Source organism: Canis aureus, chromosome 11, assembly GCF_053574225.1.
Source record: "Canis aureus isolate CA01 chromosome 11, VMU_Caureus_v.1.0, whole genome shotgun sequence".
In the NCBI taxonomy this organism is placed as follows: domain Eukaryota; kingdom Metazoa; phylum Chordata; class Mammalia; order Carnivora; family Canidae; genus Canis; species Canis aureus.
Genome location: NC_135621.1, coordinates 36,804,815 through 36,821,423, shown reverse-complemented (window position 1 = coordinate 36,821,423; position 16,609 = coordinate 36,804,815). Strand labels below are relative to the sequence as shown.

The following is a 16,609-nucleotide window of genomic DNA, read 5'->3' as shown; positions in this document are numbered from 1 at the left end:
TTGGCTGCCTTAACAGTATAGCAGGTGACTCTTGATCTCAGGGTCATGAGTTCAAGCCCTACATTGGGTGTGGAGTCTACTTAAAAAAAAAAAAAAAAACTTTTACGATTTAGCAATAAAAAGACAAATAGCCCAATTAGAAAGCGGGAAAAGGATCTGAACAGACATTTCTCCAAAGAAGAAATATATCTATATCTTCTATAGATATAGATATATAATCAATAAGCACATGAAAAGTTGCTCAGCATTATTAGCCCTCAGAGAAATACACATGAAACTACAATGAGACACCACTCCACATCTACTAGGATGGCTCAAATCAAAAAGTAAATAGTAAGTATTAGCAAGGTTGTGGAGAAATTGGGGCCCTCATCCATCACTGATGGGAATGTAAAATGTTACTGCTTTGGAGAACAGTTTGATGGTTCCTCCTAAGATTCATACTCCTAGGCATTTACTCAAAAAACAAAAACAAAAACAAAAACTGAAGACAGGTATTCAAAACCTGTGCACAAATGGTCATAGCAGCTCTGTCCATAACAGCCAAAAAGTGGACACAACCTAAATGCCCATCAACTGATGAATAGATTAAAAAATGTATATTCCTACAATGGACTATTATTTAACAATAAAAAAGAAAGCACTGACACATGCTACAGCATAGATGAACCTTAAAAAATATAACAATAAATTACAAAAGACTACATATTATATAATTCCATAGAGTAGTTGTTGCCGAGGGGAATAAGGAGAAGGGCTGGGGGGGCGGCGGGGAATGGAGAGCAGCTTCTAATGGCTACAGGGCTTCTTTTTTGAGGTGATGAAAATGTTCTAGATTTGATTGTGATGATAGTTGCCCAACTTGAACTAAAACAAAAAAAAACATTGAATTATATACTTTCCATTGGTGAATTCTATGGTATATAAATTATATAGCAATAAAGCTGGGTTTTTTGAAGTATGGGTTCCAGAGAATTAAGATGTACTTTGAATCTCAGTTCTGTCACTTACTGTGGGGAAGTTGCTTAACCTCTCTGAATCTGTTTCCTTATTTGCATAAATAGGGATGATGGTATTTACATTATGATATCCTTGTAAAGATTAAATGAGATGATGCATGCAAATATCGGATACTCCCTGTCTAGTTCTGAGTAAACATTAATATCAACTATGAAGATGATGAGGAGGTTGAAGAAGAATGGGTAGTTAGACAAGCAAAAATGAGAGGAAATAACTTGTGGAGTAGGTAATAAGGGTAGGATCAAGCTTGCTTTGCTTGTGGCCCTGGAGAAGATAGCTAGTTTAAAATATTTACAAGCCAGAGGTAGCAATCTCTCCGTGGTTTTTGTCTGGCTATGATGCCTGAGATGATAGTGGTGTCATGTGGGGTAACATACCACTGAGTTGGGTCATGTGTACTAAGGTGCCAGTTTGGGCTGCCACAGAATCCTGGGGAGGAAAACAGAATCTGAAGTCATTTTTTTAAAATCTTGCTGTGCCTGTGGTCTGAAGATCCTGTTTCTGCTTGTCCAGAAGTTAGCTAGAGGGAAAGGAATGAGCCTTGATTTGAGTTGCCCGTTCCAGTGCTCCGAGCAGGGTTGTGTGAGAAGGGGATGTAGTCTCTGAACTTTGGCCCCTCTGCATTTATACCATGGGCAGGGTCGGGGTGAGGTCATATGTGGCCCTCAATGTCCAGACCTGTCACTTAGTTTCCTGCCTCAGGAAGTTTCAGTCTCTTCCCTTTTTTTATCAGCCCCCAACTAATCTCGAATGTAACAAAAACAAATTGGAAATATCCAGTGAGTTGCCAGGAGTCTCCGGTCAGATGACAGAATTTAATGTGTAATCCACCTTAGAGTCCTTCCTCAGACTCCTTATTTTGGTGGTTGGAGCTAAAATTGTGAGGCTTGTCGAGTAAACTAATTTTAGGAAATGCATCATCATGTTTTCCTTTCTGATAATTACCATCTTTGCTTCCATTTCTTCTAGCTAAGGACCATTTCCCTTGTCAGCCTTTGCCAGAAAACCCAGCCATTGGTGTGAGCAGACCCTCAGGGTCCACCAGCACAAGCCTCTTGGACCCCAGAGCCCGGCTCAGGGCCTATATAGATAGCCACCCTGTAGTCATTGTCAGCAAGTCCGCATGCAAGCGCTGTGCTGAGGTAAGCCTTCAGCCTCTAGGAGCTGCGATAAACTGTTGCCTTAGAGAAATTTGACAGACTTCTGAGCTCAGCTGTGAGTCATTGGATTTCACCTGAGGAAGGGGTTTGCGTGGTTGTAAGTTGCTTCAGAAACCTTGGAGGGTGATGCTTTGAGAACAAAAGGTTGCTTGAGTAATCTCCTGAGCTTTCCAAAATACTAGATACTTTCAGGTAATCAAGGGTCAGGCAAAGTCGGGGTGGGAACTCCCAAACCAGGTGATTGGCTGCTCTTTTAGGCACTTCTACAGAGAATATTTCCTAGGAGCTGTTACTTAAGATATTCCTAAATTTTGTTAAGTATCTCTTCATGCTCATCATGGGGAAAATGACTTCCCAAAGAATAAACTGTGCTTCCTACTTGGTTCTTAGAGAAAAGGTCAATGATCACAGCCATGGAGAGGGTTGGTTTAGTCCTCCCTGATTTAACCACAGAATGATGTCGAGAATTAATAGACAAATCTGATCAGGTGCTTTATGGGAAGGTTGAGGATGTTTAAATGTCACTGAAGCTTAGCTTTAGATTATACTCAGGGTAGCTCCAGGATTTGACACAGTGGATTCTTAAGTGAACATAGCTGACCTTCTGTCAGGGTTCACCTGTAATTTATTAAGTTCAATTTTCTCTGTTTATCTCTTGATTTATTTTCTAGCTCTCAAGGAGACTGAACTCAGAAGCCTTTATATTCTGGAAGCCTTACACAGAGACAGGTTTCTTGGACTCCTGGTGTGTGTGTGTGTGTGTGTGTGTGTGTGTGTGTATGTGTGCTTCTCTTGTAAATAAAAAGGAAAGTGGGCAAGCAGTGGAAATATTGAAAGTAGGCAAAACCTTTCATGCTTGTTTCTCATCCCAACATAGTCTGCCTCAGTGTCACCTGGGGCTTCACCTCTATTAACATCATCGTGGAACCTTTCGTGTAGTCCATCATGTTGGGAACAGGGTTGTAAAGAGGTAGGAGACACAAGTTCCATCCCCAGAAGGTTTAATCAAACTGAGAAGGCAGACATTGGCCTTAAAAAGAAAAATGAACTGGAACACCTGGGTGGCTCAATCGGTTAAGCACCAACTCTTGATTTTGGCCCAGGTCATGATCTCAGGGTCCTGGGATGGAGCCCTGCTTTTTGGCTCCATGCTCAGTGGAAAGTCGGTTTCTCCCTCTCCCTCTGCCCTGCCCCTCCCCTGCTCATGCTCTCTGTCTCTCCTCTCTCAAATAAATAAATAAAATCTTGAAAAGAAAAGAAAAATGACCTAAGGTAAACCATTAAATTCTAAATCATTAGCATAGGCAGTAAACATTAGAGAATTTGGAAGAGGACTGGGTATCAGAAATCCCCTGCATAATTCCCGTCCTCTGGGAACTTCTTTTGAGGCTCTTCTCCCTTGTTTGTGCAATCTGTAAAATAAAGGGCTTGGACTAGTTGACTATTGAGATTCCTGTTAGTTCTGAAATTATGGAGTTGTCTAATCTTTTCTGTTTCCAAATAATGGTCAGGTGCCTGAACTCTGAAGTCGGAGTTTGAATCTTGCCTCTGTGACTTATTAGCCATATGATCTTGGTTAAGGTTTTTATCTATTGTGCATCAGGTTCCTCATCTGTAAAATATGGGTAATAATACACCTATCTCAGAAGTTTGTCGTGAGGATCAAATTAGCTAATATTTATAGAAGCCACAGAACATGCCTGGCACATAGTAAATGCTACATAATGTTTTTTGATTTTTATAAAGATTTTATTTATTTATTTGACAAAGAAAAGGAGAGAGTACAAGCAGGGAGAGAGGAAGGCAGAGGGAGAGGAAGAAGCAGGCTCCCCGCTGAGCAGGGAGCCCTGATGTGGGGCTTGATTTCAGAACTCTGGGATCATGACCTGAGCCTAAGACAGGTGCTTAACCAACTGAGCTACCCAGGTGCCCCTACATAATGGTTTTTTTGTTTTTTGTTTTAATAAAAGAACTACTTGCCCTTCCTGTTTTCCTAACATGACTTCCAACCTTGGATGAGATCTTCTTTCATCAATATTGAGCCTCAGGTAGGTGGAAATCAACAAGTATCCGATTCTATTCCTACTATAGCTACTCCTATTAAAAAGTGGCTATTTTTTTTCCTAAACTAACAACTCCCTTCAAAACTCTATGCACCTGGTGGTGTAATGAAAAACACCTGGATTTGAAAGGGCTCAGTTCTCATTCTGTAAATCAGCTTCCTCAACAGTAAGACTGACAATGCCACCTTATCTGCTATTCTTGTTTATGCACAGCTTCCTTATGAGGACCAGTCATTTTAGATCTATTTGGAAGCCTACAGTACTACACTTGTATTAGGAGCCACCATTGAGTGTTTACTGTGTGCAAGGCAATGTTTGGTCACTCTAGTTGTATTTTAAAACACTACTAAAAAATTGGAAAATTGCATTTTTCACCCTGCTCTAGTCCTGCAGCAAAGAACTGGGCTAGCCTGGCCAGGATTGCTAGTAGCTATAGGCAGTTTCATTGCATGTTCCCTACAATCGCCCATCTCTTTGACCTATAATTATTCTTATTTTACACTCTTTTCCCTGAATTCATTTCCTAAGTCTCCTCCCTGACTCTGAAAAGACAAAACCTTCTTTTCCTCAATTAAATATGCTCTAGGAATGGTGAACATTTCCTGTAAAATTTGTGGTAGATCTTGCATATTTATTGTGTTAAAATGCAGGGTAATTCTGGCAACTTTATTTAATGTCATTATCTGAATAATTCCTGGGTATACCAGGGCCTTTGGACAAATATCCCCTAGTTTTACCTTGACAAATACCAGTTCCTTAGCTTTTCTGAATATGTAATATATAAGCTATTCTCAGATTTGTGCCAATTAATATGGAAATTAATTTTCAATTCCTTTGTGAAGGATGGTTAGGTGTCTCTTCTGGTAAAAATAGTGATTTTTTTTTTTTTAAAGATTTTATTTATTTATTCATGATAGTCCCAGAGAGAGAGAGAGAGAGAGAGAGAGAGAGAGAGAGGCAGAGACACAGGCAGAGGGAGAAGCAGGCTCCATGCAGGGAGCCCGACGTGGGATTCGATCCCGGTTCTCCAGGATCGTGCCCTGGGCCACAGGCAGGCGCCAAACCGCTGCGCCACCCAGGGATCCCAAAATAGTGATTTTTCTTGAGGGTACAACTTCTATACTTGGCTGTTCATGGTTTTTTATTTTAATTTTAATTTTCTATTTTATTGTTTTTAAAAGTTACCTTGAAGTAGCATTTCCCCAGGTTATTTCCTTCAGTTTTTTTTTAATTTCCTTCAGTTTTGATTTGATTGTCTAACAGTTGTGAGTAAATCAGAATGGAGAAACTTCAGTTTTATATCTGCACTTAGTCTAATGAATATATATTTCTCTCTGAGATGAGTAAGTAATTTGCATTAATTCAAATTGAGAAATGCCCGCAAAGAAATGAACTTCTACATAAGTTAGTTTCCCACTTATTGCATAACACATTACGGTGTGTGCTTTGCTTTCATCCTGCTGTGATGGCTGGGTTTTAAAGTGCAAAGATAACTTCCTATCTCTTCAGAAATGTGATATTTATTTCTTACAGATATTTCAATGGGAAATTAGATGTATGAAGTTGGAATTAGCAAATGAAGTCTCATATAACTTATCAATTGCCTGACACCCAGATCCACTGCCATTTCTCCATAGTGTGTATATTTTATAGGCAAAGTTGACCATCCTTTACTTCTACCAATTAGAGTATTCTGGAAACCGGTGCTAATGATATTCAATACAGATCTTTAATGTTGTACTGTGGATCAGTGAGAAAGTTTCATCAGAGGTTTCTGTTTGTTTGTTTGTTTTTAAGATTTTACTTATTTATTTGTGAGAGACACAGAGGCAGAGACACAGGAAGAGGGAGAGGCAGGCTCCTTGTGGGGATCCCAATATAGGACTCGATCCCAGGACCCCGGGATCACAACCTGAGCCGTAGGCAGATGCTCAAGCTCTGAGCCACCCAGGTGCCCCTCATCAGAGTTACAATAACCTACCAAAGAGTTTCTTGAAGTAGGGTCATGTGTACTCTGGAATCTAGAGCTTATATTTTCTACATTTCATATATTGTCACATGTTGATATTTTTAGGAGCTGTTTTTAGGATTACTCTCTATATCTGGAAAATTGTTTGTTTTTATAACAAACTGCAAATGGTTTATTTCTAAAGTTAAGTGGCTAAGGAAGCCTTAAGAGCCCATAATTTTATATGTGTTTGTCCTTGTTTATTTTTAGTCTTAGAAAATGAGCATTGGAATAGGAATTAACTTTTGTCCAGATGGTCTCTCAGCTGTAGCTTTCTTTGCCCTTTCCTTAAAGTCCCTCTTTACTCACCTTATCACTCTTCCAAATGATTCTTATCTTTTTAACTGTATGTTGCCAGGGGGAACTGAATTCCTACTGGGGCACAGAAGCTGCTCAGAGGAGTGCTAAGAGGAGGGCCCTGAGACTGTGTGAATGAGCTTATTCTTCCATTTTTATCAAAATATAGTCTTTGGTCCTATAAAATTGAAAATTTCTTTCAACCTGCTGTTTCAGTAGTTACATTAGAATGGGACAGGAATACATTCTCTAGATTGGTAATTTCTATGAACCCCAGGCCATAGTTCAGACCTTTTTCATTTTATTGTAGAAGCTGGAGGAAATGTAGTTCTAAATTTTCCTGAAGCATTAATGACAAGCTATTGTGTCTTATTTATAAATGTCATTTTACAGTCCCTTTTATCAGTAATTTGTTATTTAATGGCACAAATTTGGCAAAAGTAACTCTTTATCTTTCCAGTAATTTTTTTACCATTATGGTTTGTGTAATATTGAGCATACGACTTCTGTAATTGATGTGTTGGTTGAGGTTTACTTGGCCAAAAAATAAATAATACTTTGACTATTGCAGGATGTGTTTTTTTTCTTAGAGTTTCCACATATGTTTTGGAAATATTAAATATGACAGTGCCTTTTTAAACATGGTTAGTACTAAACCCATTTTATAGTGGGGTAGATGGAGTCACTAAACATGTAAAATGTATTTTATGAAGCTATCTGAGGTGAATCACTGAACATAGAGTAGAATCAACATACTTCAAATAGCCATTAAGTATCATTACTGCCAACAACAGGGAGAATCTTGTGGGTTCTATAAAAATGGGCTGGTAAGTTTGCAAAGGAGAAGCCTGATTAAAGAGGAAAGTAAAAAGCTGGAGAGAAGACTCTTGAAAAACAATTCTCCCCCTTGTTTTTTCAGGTAAAGAAGTTATTTGAGTCGATGAGTGTTCCGTATTTTTTGCTCGAACTTGATCAAGCAGGTAAGATTCTACTGAATATGTAAAATACATCCGGTGACTGTGCAGTTTATTTAATCTAGTTTGTCTGGTTTTTATTTTTCTCCTTTGAAGTTTTTATTGTTTAGGGAGCTCTTTCCAGTAGATCTCTTTTTTTTTGACCATTTAGCCAGACCATTCCAAGGGACTAACTGTATTTCCTTTTTGTCTTTACCTTGTTTATAGCCTTTATATGAGCTTCATGTTGAAATCATTCTTCCTATTAATCCTGAGTCTAGTTACAGATACAGTATTTTCTGGTTTCATGGTAACTATTATTTTTGCAAATTTGCCACCTTTCCAATAAGTCATACCAAATAGTATTTGAAAATAAAAGAGACTCAACTATAGAGATGTGATAATTGGGGTAGAAAGCTCATTTCTAGGGTCAAGAGGAAGGAGGTGGTTGTAGGACAGAAAATTATTATTCCAAAGAATTTTTAAAAAGATTTTATTTATTTATTTGAGAGAGAGTGAGTGAGAGCATGAGCGGGGTTGGGAGTGGGCAGAGAAAGAGGGAGAAGCAGACTCCCTGCTGAACAGGGAGCCAGATGCAGGGCTCCATCCCAGGACCGGGGGAACCATGACCTGAGCTGAAGGCAGATGCTTACCTGACTGAGACACCCAGGCGCTCCTATTTGATGCTTCTAAAGACAGATTCCCTAACACAGAAAGAGACAAAGAGTATGACAGAAATGCCAAAGGTAGATGGGAGATCAGTAAAGGCAAGTGCCAACTATTCAGACATTTTAATTCTGGCAACACTAATCAGACAGGCAGTTCTTTCCCTTTATTGTGGATGTGGCAGTGGATCTACAGATCACAGTTGGGAGCTCCCACTCACCCCTTGGTCAAGTCCTACCTCAGAAAACCTGAAGGACATGAGCTGCAATAGGTTTGACCTGAACCAGCCTCTGTAGTTGAAAGATGGGAGTCTCTTCCTCGATGAGAGAGCTGATGATCCTCTGTGTCCTCACTTGCTGCTTCATCACACAGAATAAGCTCTCTTCCTTCCCATGCCAGGCAGTTTGTAGGAACAGATCAGGATTTATTTATTTTTTATTTTTTTATTTTTATTTTTTTCAGATAAGGATTTATAGAGTAAGGTAGCAGTTCTCAAAATGTCTGCACACCCCTGGTGTACCTGTGATTTTGGAGGGATCCTTAAGCTCAAAACTGTTTTCTAATAATGTTTAAGATGTTTACTATTTTACTGTCTTGATATATTTTTTTAAGATTTATTTATTAATGAGAGAGAGAGAGAGAGAGAGAGAGAGAGGCAGAGACACAGGCAGAGGGAGAAGCAGGCTCCATGCAGGGAGCCCGATGTGGGACTTGATCCCGGGTCTCCAGGATCAGGCCCTGGGCCGAAGGCAGCACTAAACTGCTGAGCCACCCGGGCTGCCCCGTCTTGATATTTTCATTGATGGTGCAAAAGCAGTTGTGGTGAGGCACCTGGGTGGCTCAGTGGTTGAGCATCTGCCTTTGGCTCAGGGCATGATCCAGAAGTCCTGGAATCGAGTCCCACATTGGGCTCCCTGTGAGGAGTCTGCTTCTCCCTCTGCGTATATCTCTGCCTCTCTCTGTGTGTGTCTCTCATGAATAAATAAATAAAATCTTAAAAAAAAAAAAAAGCAGTTGTGGGTAAAAATGCATAAAGTGTTTTTGTTGCATGAAACACAATGGTTGTCTCAAAGAAAAGCACTTGTACAATTAACAGTTTGCATTGCAAAGTGAACTAGCTGCTTTTCTCATGAAATACCATATATACTTGAAAGAATGACCAGCAGTCAAATTATTCAAATGATATAGATTATTCAGAGCTGGGTATTTGACAGATATTTCCCCTCAAATGAACAAAACGAGTCTGTCACTTAAAGGTAAACTACTGACAATATTTGTTGTCCATGATAAAATTTAAGCTTTCAGGTGAAAATAAGAAATTTGGAAGCTGTCCCTGGCATGTGAGCTCAATAGCTTTTCAGTATTTAGTGAATGAATATTTTCTGAATGATCAATGTATGATCTTACAGAGTTGTTCATGGGTAAAAGAGCTATTCAAAGTTTTGGTGCAGTATCAAGGAATATCTGCAATTATCTAAAAAATCTACTGAATATTTATCTTATTTCCAACTATTTGTCTTTGTGAGAGTGGGTTTTTTTTCATATACTTCTACAACAACATATATTACAATATATTGAATACAGAAGCAGATATGAGAATCTGTCTAGTATTAAACCAAGCAGACAAAAAATTGCAAAAATATCAAATAATGCCAACTTTTCATTATTTTTTTTGGAAAAATACAGTCATTTTTATTTAAAGGATGTTATTTACGTTAACATGTAATGGGTTTACCAATTTTAAGAGAATAAATAAATATTTTAAAAATGTCTTGGTTTTAATTTTTAATGTGGTAAGTTTTAATAGCTATACCCCATATAAACAAAAATTCTTTGAAGTCCTCAATAATTATTTAAGAGTATAAAGGGCTACTGACACCAAAAATTTGACATCTTGAGTTCTAAGGCAAGTAGGAAGAGTGTGTATTAATCTAACAACATGGGAGGCATCTGGCTGGCTCAGTTGGAAGAGCATGAGACTATCTGGAGGTTGTGAGTTCAAGCCCAATGTTGGGTGTAGAAATTGCTTAAATTAAAAAAAAATAAACTTTTTAAAAAACAAACAAACAATTAAGAACTTTGGATTCTACGTGATTTACCTGTCTCCAGCACAGGAGGAACACTGTACAACATGTCCTGGGCCTCAGAACCAGCCACACAGGAGAGATACGTGATCAGGTTTGTGTTGGCAAGCAGCTTGTAATTACAAAGCTGGAATTGCTGCTGTGGTCTCTAAGTGCTGGTTTTGTGAATGAATAGTTTTTTATCTGTTTTGGCTTGGCTCTATGAAGAACACTGCCCAGGCATTATTTTCTCACCAGTCTTGGCTACCTAATCTCCTCAGCTCTTGGATCACAGTAGATTCTCAAAGAGCCAGAGGGTCATTTGGTAGGCCAGGGGTGTTTGGTATAGAATGAAGTGGGTACATTTTTTCACCCAGCTTGTTGAGTATTTGCTGCATGCCAGGCTCTGTACTAAGCACTGGAAATATAGTGGGGAACTGTGTTCTTGTCAAGTTAGACTTGCATTTCCCCCCACTCACAAAACCCCCCTCGTCTTCTTTTAGAGTTGAATGTCTGTGGCAGCCAGTGCAGTGTGCTATCTGATGGGGCTGGTAATGGAGTGCTGCGCAGAGTTCCTGGTGGCAGTAGTATGATCTCTTAAGGAAAATCAAGAAGGGAAGCTCTGTTGCCAGGAACCTCCCCTCCCACCCTGACAGTTTCTTCTTCCTTATTTTGGGCTATATTTTGGACAAGTCTATATAAATTAAGATTACTATTTGAGAACCATCAAGATCAACTCAGATCTACCAAGATTGGTACTGGAGAGAACTCAGCACCTGGAATGCATGGCATTAGCATCTGTGTATGGGCAGCGGTAATGGGCATAAATGTTTTTCCTCCCTGTGCCAGGGGCTTATGCATATCTTCCTACTTAATCTTCAAAATACCGTCAGTGAGGTAGGTGTGATATCACCTTCTTATGATGAAGAAACAAAATGTAGAAAAGTATTAATATAGAGGATGTATGGCTTGCTAGTGAACCCATGGGTAATTCCTGGTCCCTCCCCTCAGTTTCCTCTGATTACATCCTCAGAGGCTGTCATGACTCACCCTATCTGCCTTATGTATGATGTATGATGTTCATGGCATTGATACTATGATGGGTGTTCCTGGATGGGACAGTGACTTATTGTGACCGGAGGTTATGCAACCTACCACTGTGATAGCTGCACCTTAGCTATCCCTGTGGATGAGCTGTCATTCACAGGGCTTGTTGGTCTGTGAAACCTCTCTCTTGGACTTGGGTATCTGCCCAGCGGCTTCGATCCGAGGAACAGACAACATCAGTGTAGTCATTTTAATCTGGTCTGGAAGCTGCTGCCGCTCTTCAGCTGTTGATATGGAAAACAGATGTAAGGTTTAAGAGGACTCATGTGATAGTTTGCCAGGATGTATGTCTGGATGCCATATGTCACTCACTGGCTTGGGGGTTCTGATGGGTATCATCCTTACCCCGGCTGCTTATGGAGGGCATAGCTTTAATGCCCTTACCCAGAGGGAAAGGAACCAACCTTGACTTAACACATATTTGAGTTATATTGATGAACTTTTTTTTTTCTCATGTCTGTGTTTCACATCTCTCTTGCTTAATCCTCACACTGACCTTGTGTGGCTGCTGGATTTAATTCTACTTTACAAGCAAGGAAGCAGATACTCAGCATTTTAGTAACTTGCTCAGTGTTGCTATGTCAAGCCCAGGCTTGTCTGGTTCCCCAGCTGCCTCTTCAGGGATTTCTTTCTTTTCTTTTTTTCTTTTTCTTTCTTTTCTTTTCTTTTCTTTTCTTTTTTCTTTTCTTTTCTTTTCTTTTCTTTTCTTTTCTTTTCTTTTTTCTTTTCTTTTCTTTTCTTTTCTTCCTTTCCTTCTTTCCTTTCTTTCTAGATTTTATTTATTTATGGATGAGAGACAGAGAGAGAGAGGGAGAAGCAGGCTCCATGTAGGGAGCCCAATGTGGGACTCAATCCCGGGACTCCAGGATCATACCCTGGGCGGAAGGCAGACGCTAAACCCCTGAGCCACCCATGGATCCCCAGGGATTGCTTTCTTTAAACAAATAAAAACCCCTTACATGCAGAGGTACCCTAGCCCAGCTCAGACCTTACCACTTAGGTACCAATGCTTATTCATTCAACAGATGTGCTTGGGCACTGATTTCTGTGCCAGCCACTGCAGGAGAAAAAAGATGAATAAGGCACAGTCTCATTCTTTAAGATCATCCTATTGGCTTGCATCTGCCTCCCTTCTAATTTCAGTGTGATCTGGTACCTGGAGAGGCTGCAGGATCACAGAGTACTTGTAAGAGCATGTTGCACAAGTGTTTTCCTGATAGAAAAAATGTGGCAAGTAAGGAATTTGTAGTTGTAAACAAAACAAATTAGAAAGCATCCTGCTTTGTTCATTTAGAGTGAATCTAGTGAGGAGTACCTGGCAGAGAGAATAATAAGAGATGAAAATGGAGAAATCAAGAGGCTTGACGGTAGAGGAAGTGGGGGTCCGTAGATTGTTCTGCTTATTTCAACGAATGAAACTCAAAATGTTCTTTTTTTTTTTTAAAGATTTTATTTATTTATTCATGAGAGACACACACACACACAGAGGCAGAAACACAGGCAGAGGGAGAAGCAGACTTCATACAGTGAGCCCAATGTGGGACTTGATCCCAGGACCCTGAGATCATGCCCTGAGCCAAAGGCAGATGCTCAACCACTGAGTTACCCAGGCGTCCCTCAAAATGTTCTTTAGACATTTTGATTTTGCCCATAAAAAGGTTCATTTTAGAGATTTTGTAGAATGCAGTATAATAAAACACAAAAACCACATATAATTGCATCCAGGAGAACCACTATAAATATTTTTGTATGCCTTTTATGTATTCTGCGTTCTGTTCTGTTATGTTAAGATGTTTTTGCGTGTTATTAAAAGTTTTTAGTGGGCAGCCCCGGTGGCGCAGCGGTTTAGCACCGCCTGTAGCCCAGGGCGTGATCCTGGAGACCCTAGGTCGAGTCCCACATTGGGCTTCCTGCATGGTGCCTGCTTCTCCCTTTGCCTGTGTCTCTGCCTCTCTCTCTCTCTCTCTCTGCATGAATAAATAAATAAATCTTTAAAAAAAAGTTTTTAGTAATCTTCCCAGTTGCTATAAAATAATAGTCCATATAATATTTTTATTTAGCTATTCCACTTTGGTTGGACAAATAGTCTATTGCTGGTGTTTTTGCTATTATGGGATAATAGGTTAGAAATATTTTTCTTTGTACTAAATTTTTTGTTGTATTTAGAATTCTTTTCATAGGATAGATTACTAGAATCAATACCTGGATCAGAGTATTAACATTTCTAAATTTCTAGAGCCTTTTAAATGATGTGGACTAATTGTTAAACTCCACAGATTCAATGAGTTTTCTCTGTATTTAGTGAGTATTAGAAATGATAAGAGGTTTTTAAAAATGATTGTTTGCCAATTTGAGAGATAAAAAAGTGTCATTTTTATTTGTATTTCTTTGACTATTAATGAGGCAGTTTTTTCTATATGTTGTAGCACTTTATCTGCATTGTATTTCATTTATTGTCCTTTATTATGTGAATTATGTGTTCATGCTCCTCATGTAACAGTAATGATACCAGGAAACCCTTTTATAGCAATATCTAGGAGCTACTGCCATGGCCAATGTTAACTAGTTTAACTACACAGTTCTGTGAAGCCGATATTTCTATTATCTCCATTTCACAGATGAGGAAATTAAGGTACAAAGAGGTCAGACAACTTGCTCAAGGTCATAAAACCAGACTTACTGCTGAACTCTGTTCTAACCTCTGCTGATGATCGTGCAGGTCCTGGTGCTCCTCACTAACTTCCACACCCCCTCCCCCCCGATTGCTTTTTATACCTGTTTCCATGCAGTTTGTGGAAGTAACCACTGCACTGATTGCACCACTTGTGTATGCTTTGCTCTTAGATAAAGAGCACAGAGAGGACAGAGACCAGTGGTCATGTAGCATTCACATAGGAATCCATATACATACACCTCTATTCAAGTCCATTTCTGTTTTAGAATGAATACGAGGTGGGTGGGAGAGCTGATTATCTATTTAAGAAAACAACTCACACATCTTATGAAAGGATTTCTTTTAAGTAAGAAATAAAAAATACATTTTCCTATCACACAGACCTAGGTTCAAATCCATGCCAGATGGAATAATGTTGTTCCTCTGTTTGAGTTGTAAGGATTAATAGGAGATAATGTTTGTGCCTTAAGTACAGAGAACAAACTAGTAGTTGCCAGAAAAGGGGGAAGTGGGTGGGGGAGATGGGTGAAATAGATAAAGGGGATTAAAACTATACTGAGTAATGTATAAAATTGTTGAAAAAATTATATTGTACACTTGAAACTAACATAAGTGTATGCTAATTATACTTAAATAAAAATAAATTTAGAAAAATAAAAAACAGACTAATGTATATAACACATCTAACATAGTGTTCAATTACTGTCCTCTTCCCACTGTACTTAGGTAAGAAAATGTTAGATTAAGCTTTTTATGAAGCAAGATAAAGCCAGACATACATTCTAGTAAATTGTTGATTCTTTTCAATCTTTGAACAAATGTTGGAGGGCCTGCTCTTACACATAAATGATAAGAGTTCTGCCCTTTGTGGACTCTATATGTTGTGGGTTATTAGTCACAGGCCACAGGCACCACAGGTGCAAAGAGGGCTCTTTGCTTCTCTGAGCCCTTGTTTCCTCATCTGTCAAGTAGGGGATCTAATGAGGATGTATATAAGAACACCTAGCACTGACACACACTCAGTCCTTAGTAGTAGATGCTAACTCATGTAATATTATGCAGCCATTAAAAAAGATTCACAAAGCTCCCTGTCGTCTCTGCCCTGGGAGCAGTTCTCCGTCTACATTCCCTCATCCCCTGAAAATGTACGCCTGTGCAAAGTTTGTCTCCACTGCCTTCTTGGTCCGGAGCACCTCTCAGCTGTTGAGCTGATGACTGTCGGCAGTGGTGCTAAAACTGACACTGACAGATAAGAGCCTCAGCAGCTGGGCTGCCCCACATTCCCTGACCTCACATATTTCTAGCTGCAGCTTCCGAACCAGCGCCATTTCAAGGGACATTGACATAGCAGCCCCAAGTTCACTGGGGCTGGGGCTGCCACTGTAGGGGTGGCAGGCTCTGGGGCTGGAATTGGGACTGTGTTTGGGAGCCTTATCATTGGTTATGCCAGGAATCCCTCTCTGAAGCAACAGCTCTTCTTCTACGCCATTCTGGGCTTTGCCCTCTTGGATGCCATGGGGCTCTTTGGCCTGATGGTGGCCTTTTTCATCCTTTGCACCATGTGAAGGTGTCCTCTCCACCTCTCATAGGTCTTTCTCCCCTGTCTTGTCTGCTCTGTATGTTCCTTTTCCTATGCCTCCCCAGGAAGCCTGGGGAGAGTGGTTGGCTCAGGGTTTGACAGAGGGAAGACAAACAAATACTATATTCATAAGAAAAAAAAAGTTTTTAATAGCATGGGGAAATTTTCTATACTATAATACTTAGTGGAAAAAAGCAGAGTTTAAAATAGTTTTTATAAAATAGTCCCATCTTGTTTTTAAAAGTATAGGAAAAAGGACTAGAAAGGTACACTAAATATGAATAATCACTCAACTATTTGTGCATCTATTTTGCTAGTGCAATAGGCACTGAGGAAATACAGGTGAAATGATGTGTTTCTTTGTCAGGGAAAAGTTTGTTTTGTTAAGATCTTATTTATTTATTCATTAGAGTGGGGGCAAAGGGGCAGAGGGAGAGGGAGGAAGAGAGAATCTCAAGCAGACTGGACCAAGTCTCTGCCATTATGACCTGAGCCAAAATCAAGAGTTGGATGCTTAACCCACTGAGCTACCCAGGCACCCCAGGGAAAAGGGTTTTTCTTGTTTTTGTTTTGAGGAAAAGGTTTTAATAAGGGAGACAGACAGTCACAAAGTAGTGTAGGATGAAGTACAGAAAGAAGCCAAACATGCTGCTTTGATTTCTGCTACAAAGAATGGAGGATTGTGGTGGTATTCATTGAGAGAGGAGATGGTTTAGACTAAGGAAGATGATGAATTTGGTTTTGGACATATAATGATTATCCAATGTGGATATATAGGCTGGTTGGTTTATAGGTCTGCATGAGTGGGAGATACAGATTTGAGAGGGTTTAATTTCTAGGTGAAGTGAATGAAGAAGAGCACTCAGGGAAAGTCTGTGAGTGAAGCAGGAGACTTAGATCTTTTTTTTTTAAGATTTTATTTATTTATTCATGAGAGATACACAGAGAGAGAGGCAGAGACACAGGCAGAGGGAGGAGCAGGCCCCACGCAGGGAGCCCAATGTGGGACTCGATCCCAG

General features: G+C 39.6%; 1 protein-coding gene and 1 pseudogene across 1 annotated transcript in view; both read left to right on the top strand.

Annotated features, from left to right (window-relative positions):
• TXNRD1 (thioredoxin reductase 1) overlaps window positions 1-16,609 on the top strand; it is a 138,770-nt gene that overhangs the window by 24,855 nt on the left and 97,306 nt on the right. Inside the window, exons 2-3 of the mRNA XM_077914819.1 lie at window positions 1,990-2,162; window positions 7,468-7,528. Of these exons, the coding sequence (XP_077770945.1) occupies window positions 1,990-2,162; window positions 7,468-7,528 (234 nt within the window). The remainder of the gene's footprint in view (window positions 1-1,989; window positions 2,163-7,467; window positions 7,529-16,609) is intronic.
• Window positions 15,108-15,626, top strand: LOC144323884 (ATP synthase F(0) complex subunit C2, mitochondrial pseudogene; annotated as a pseudogene).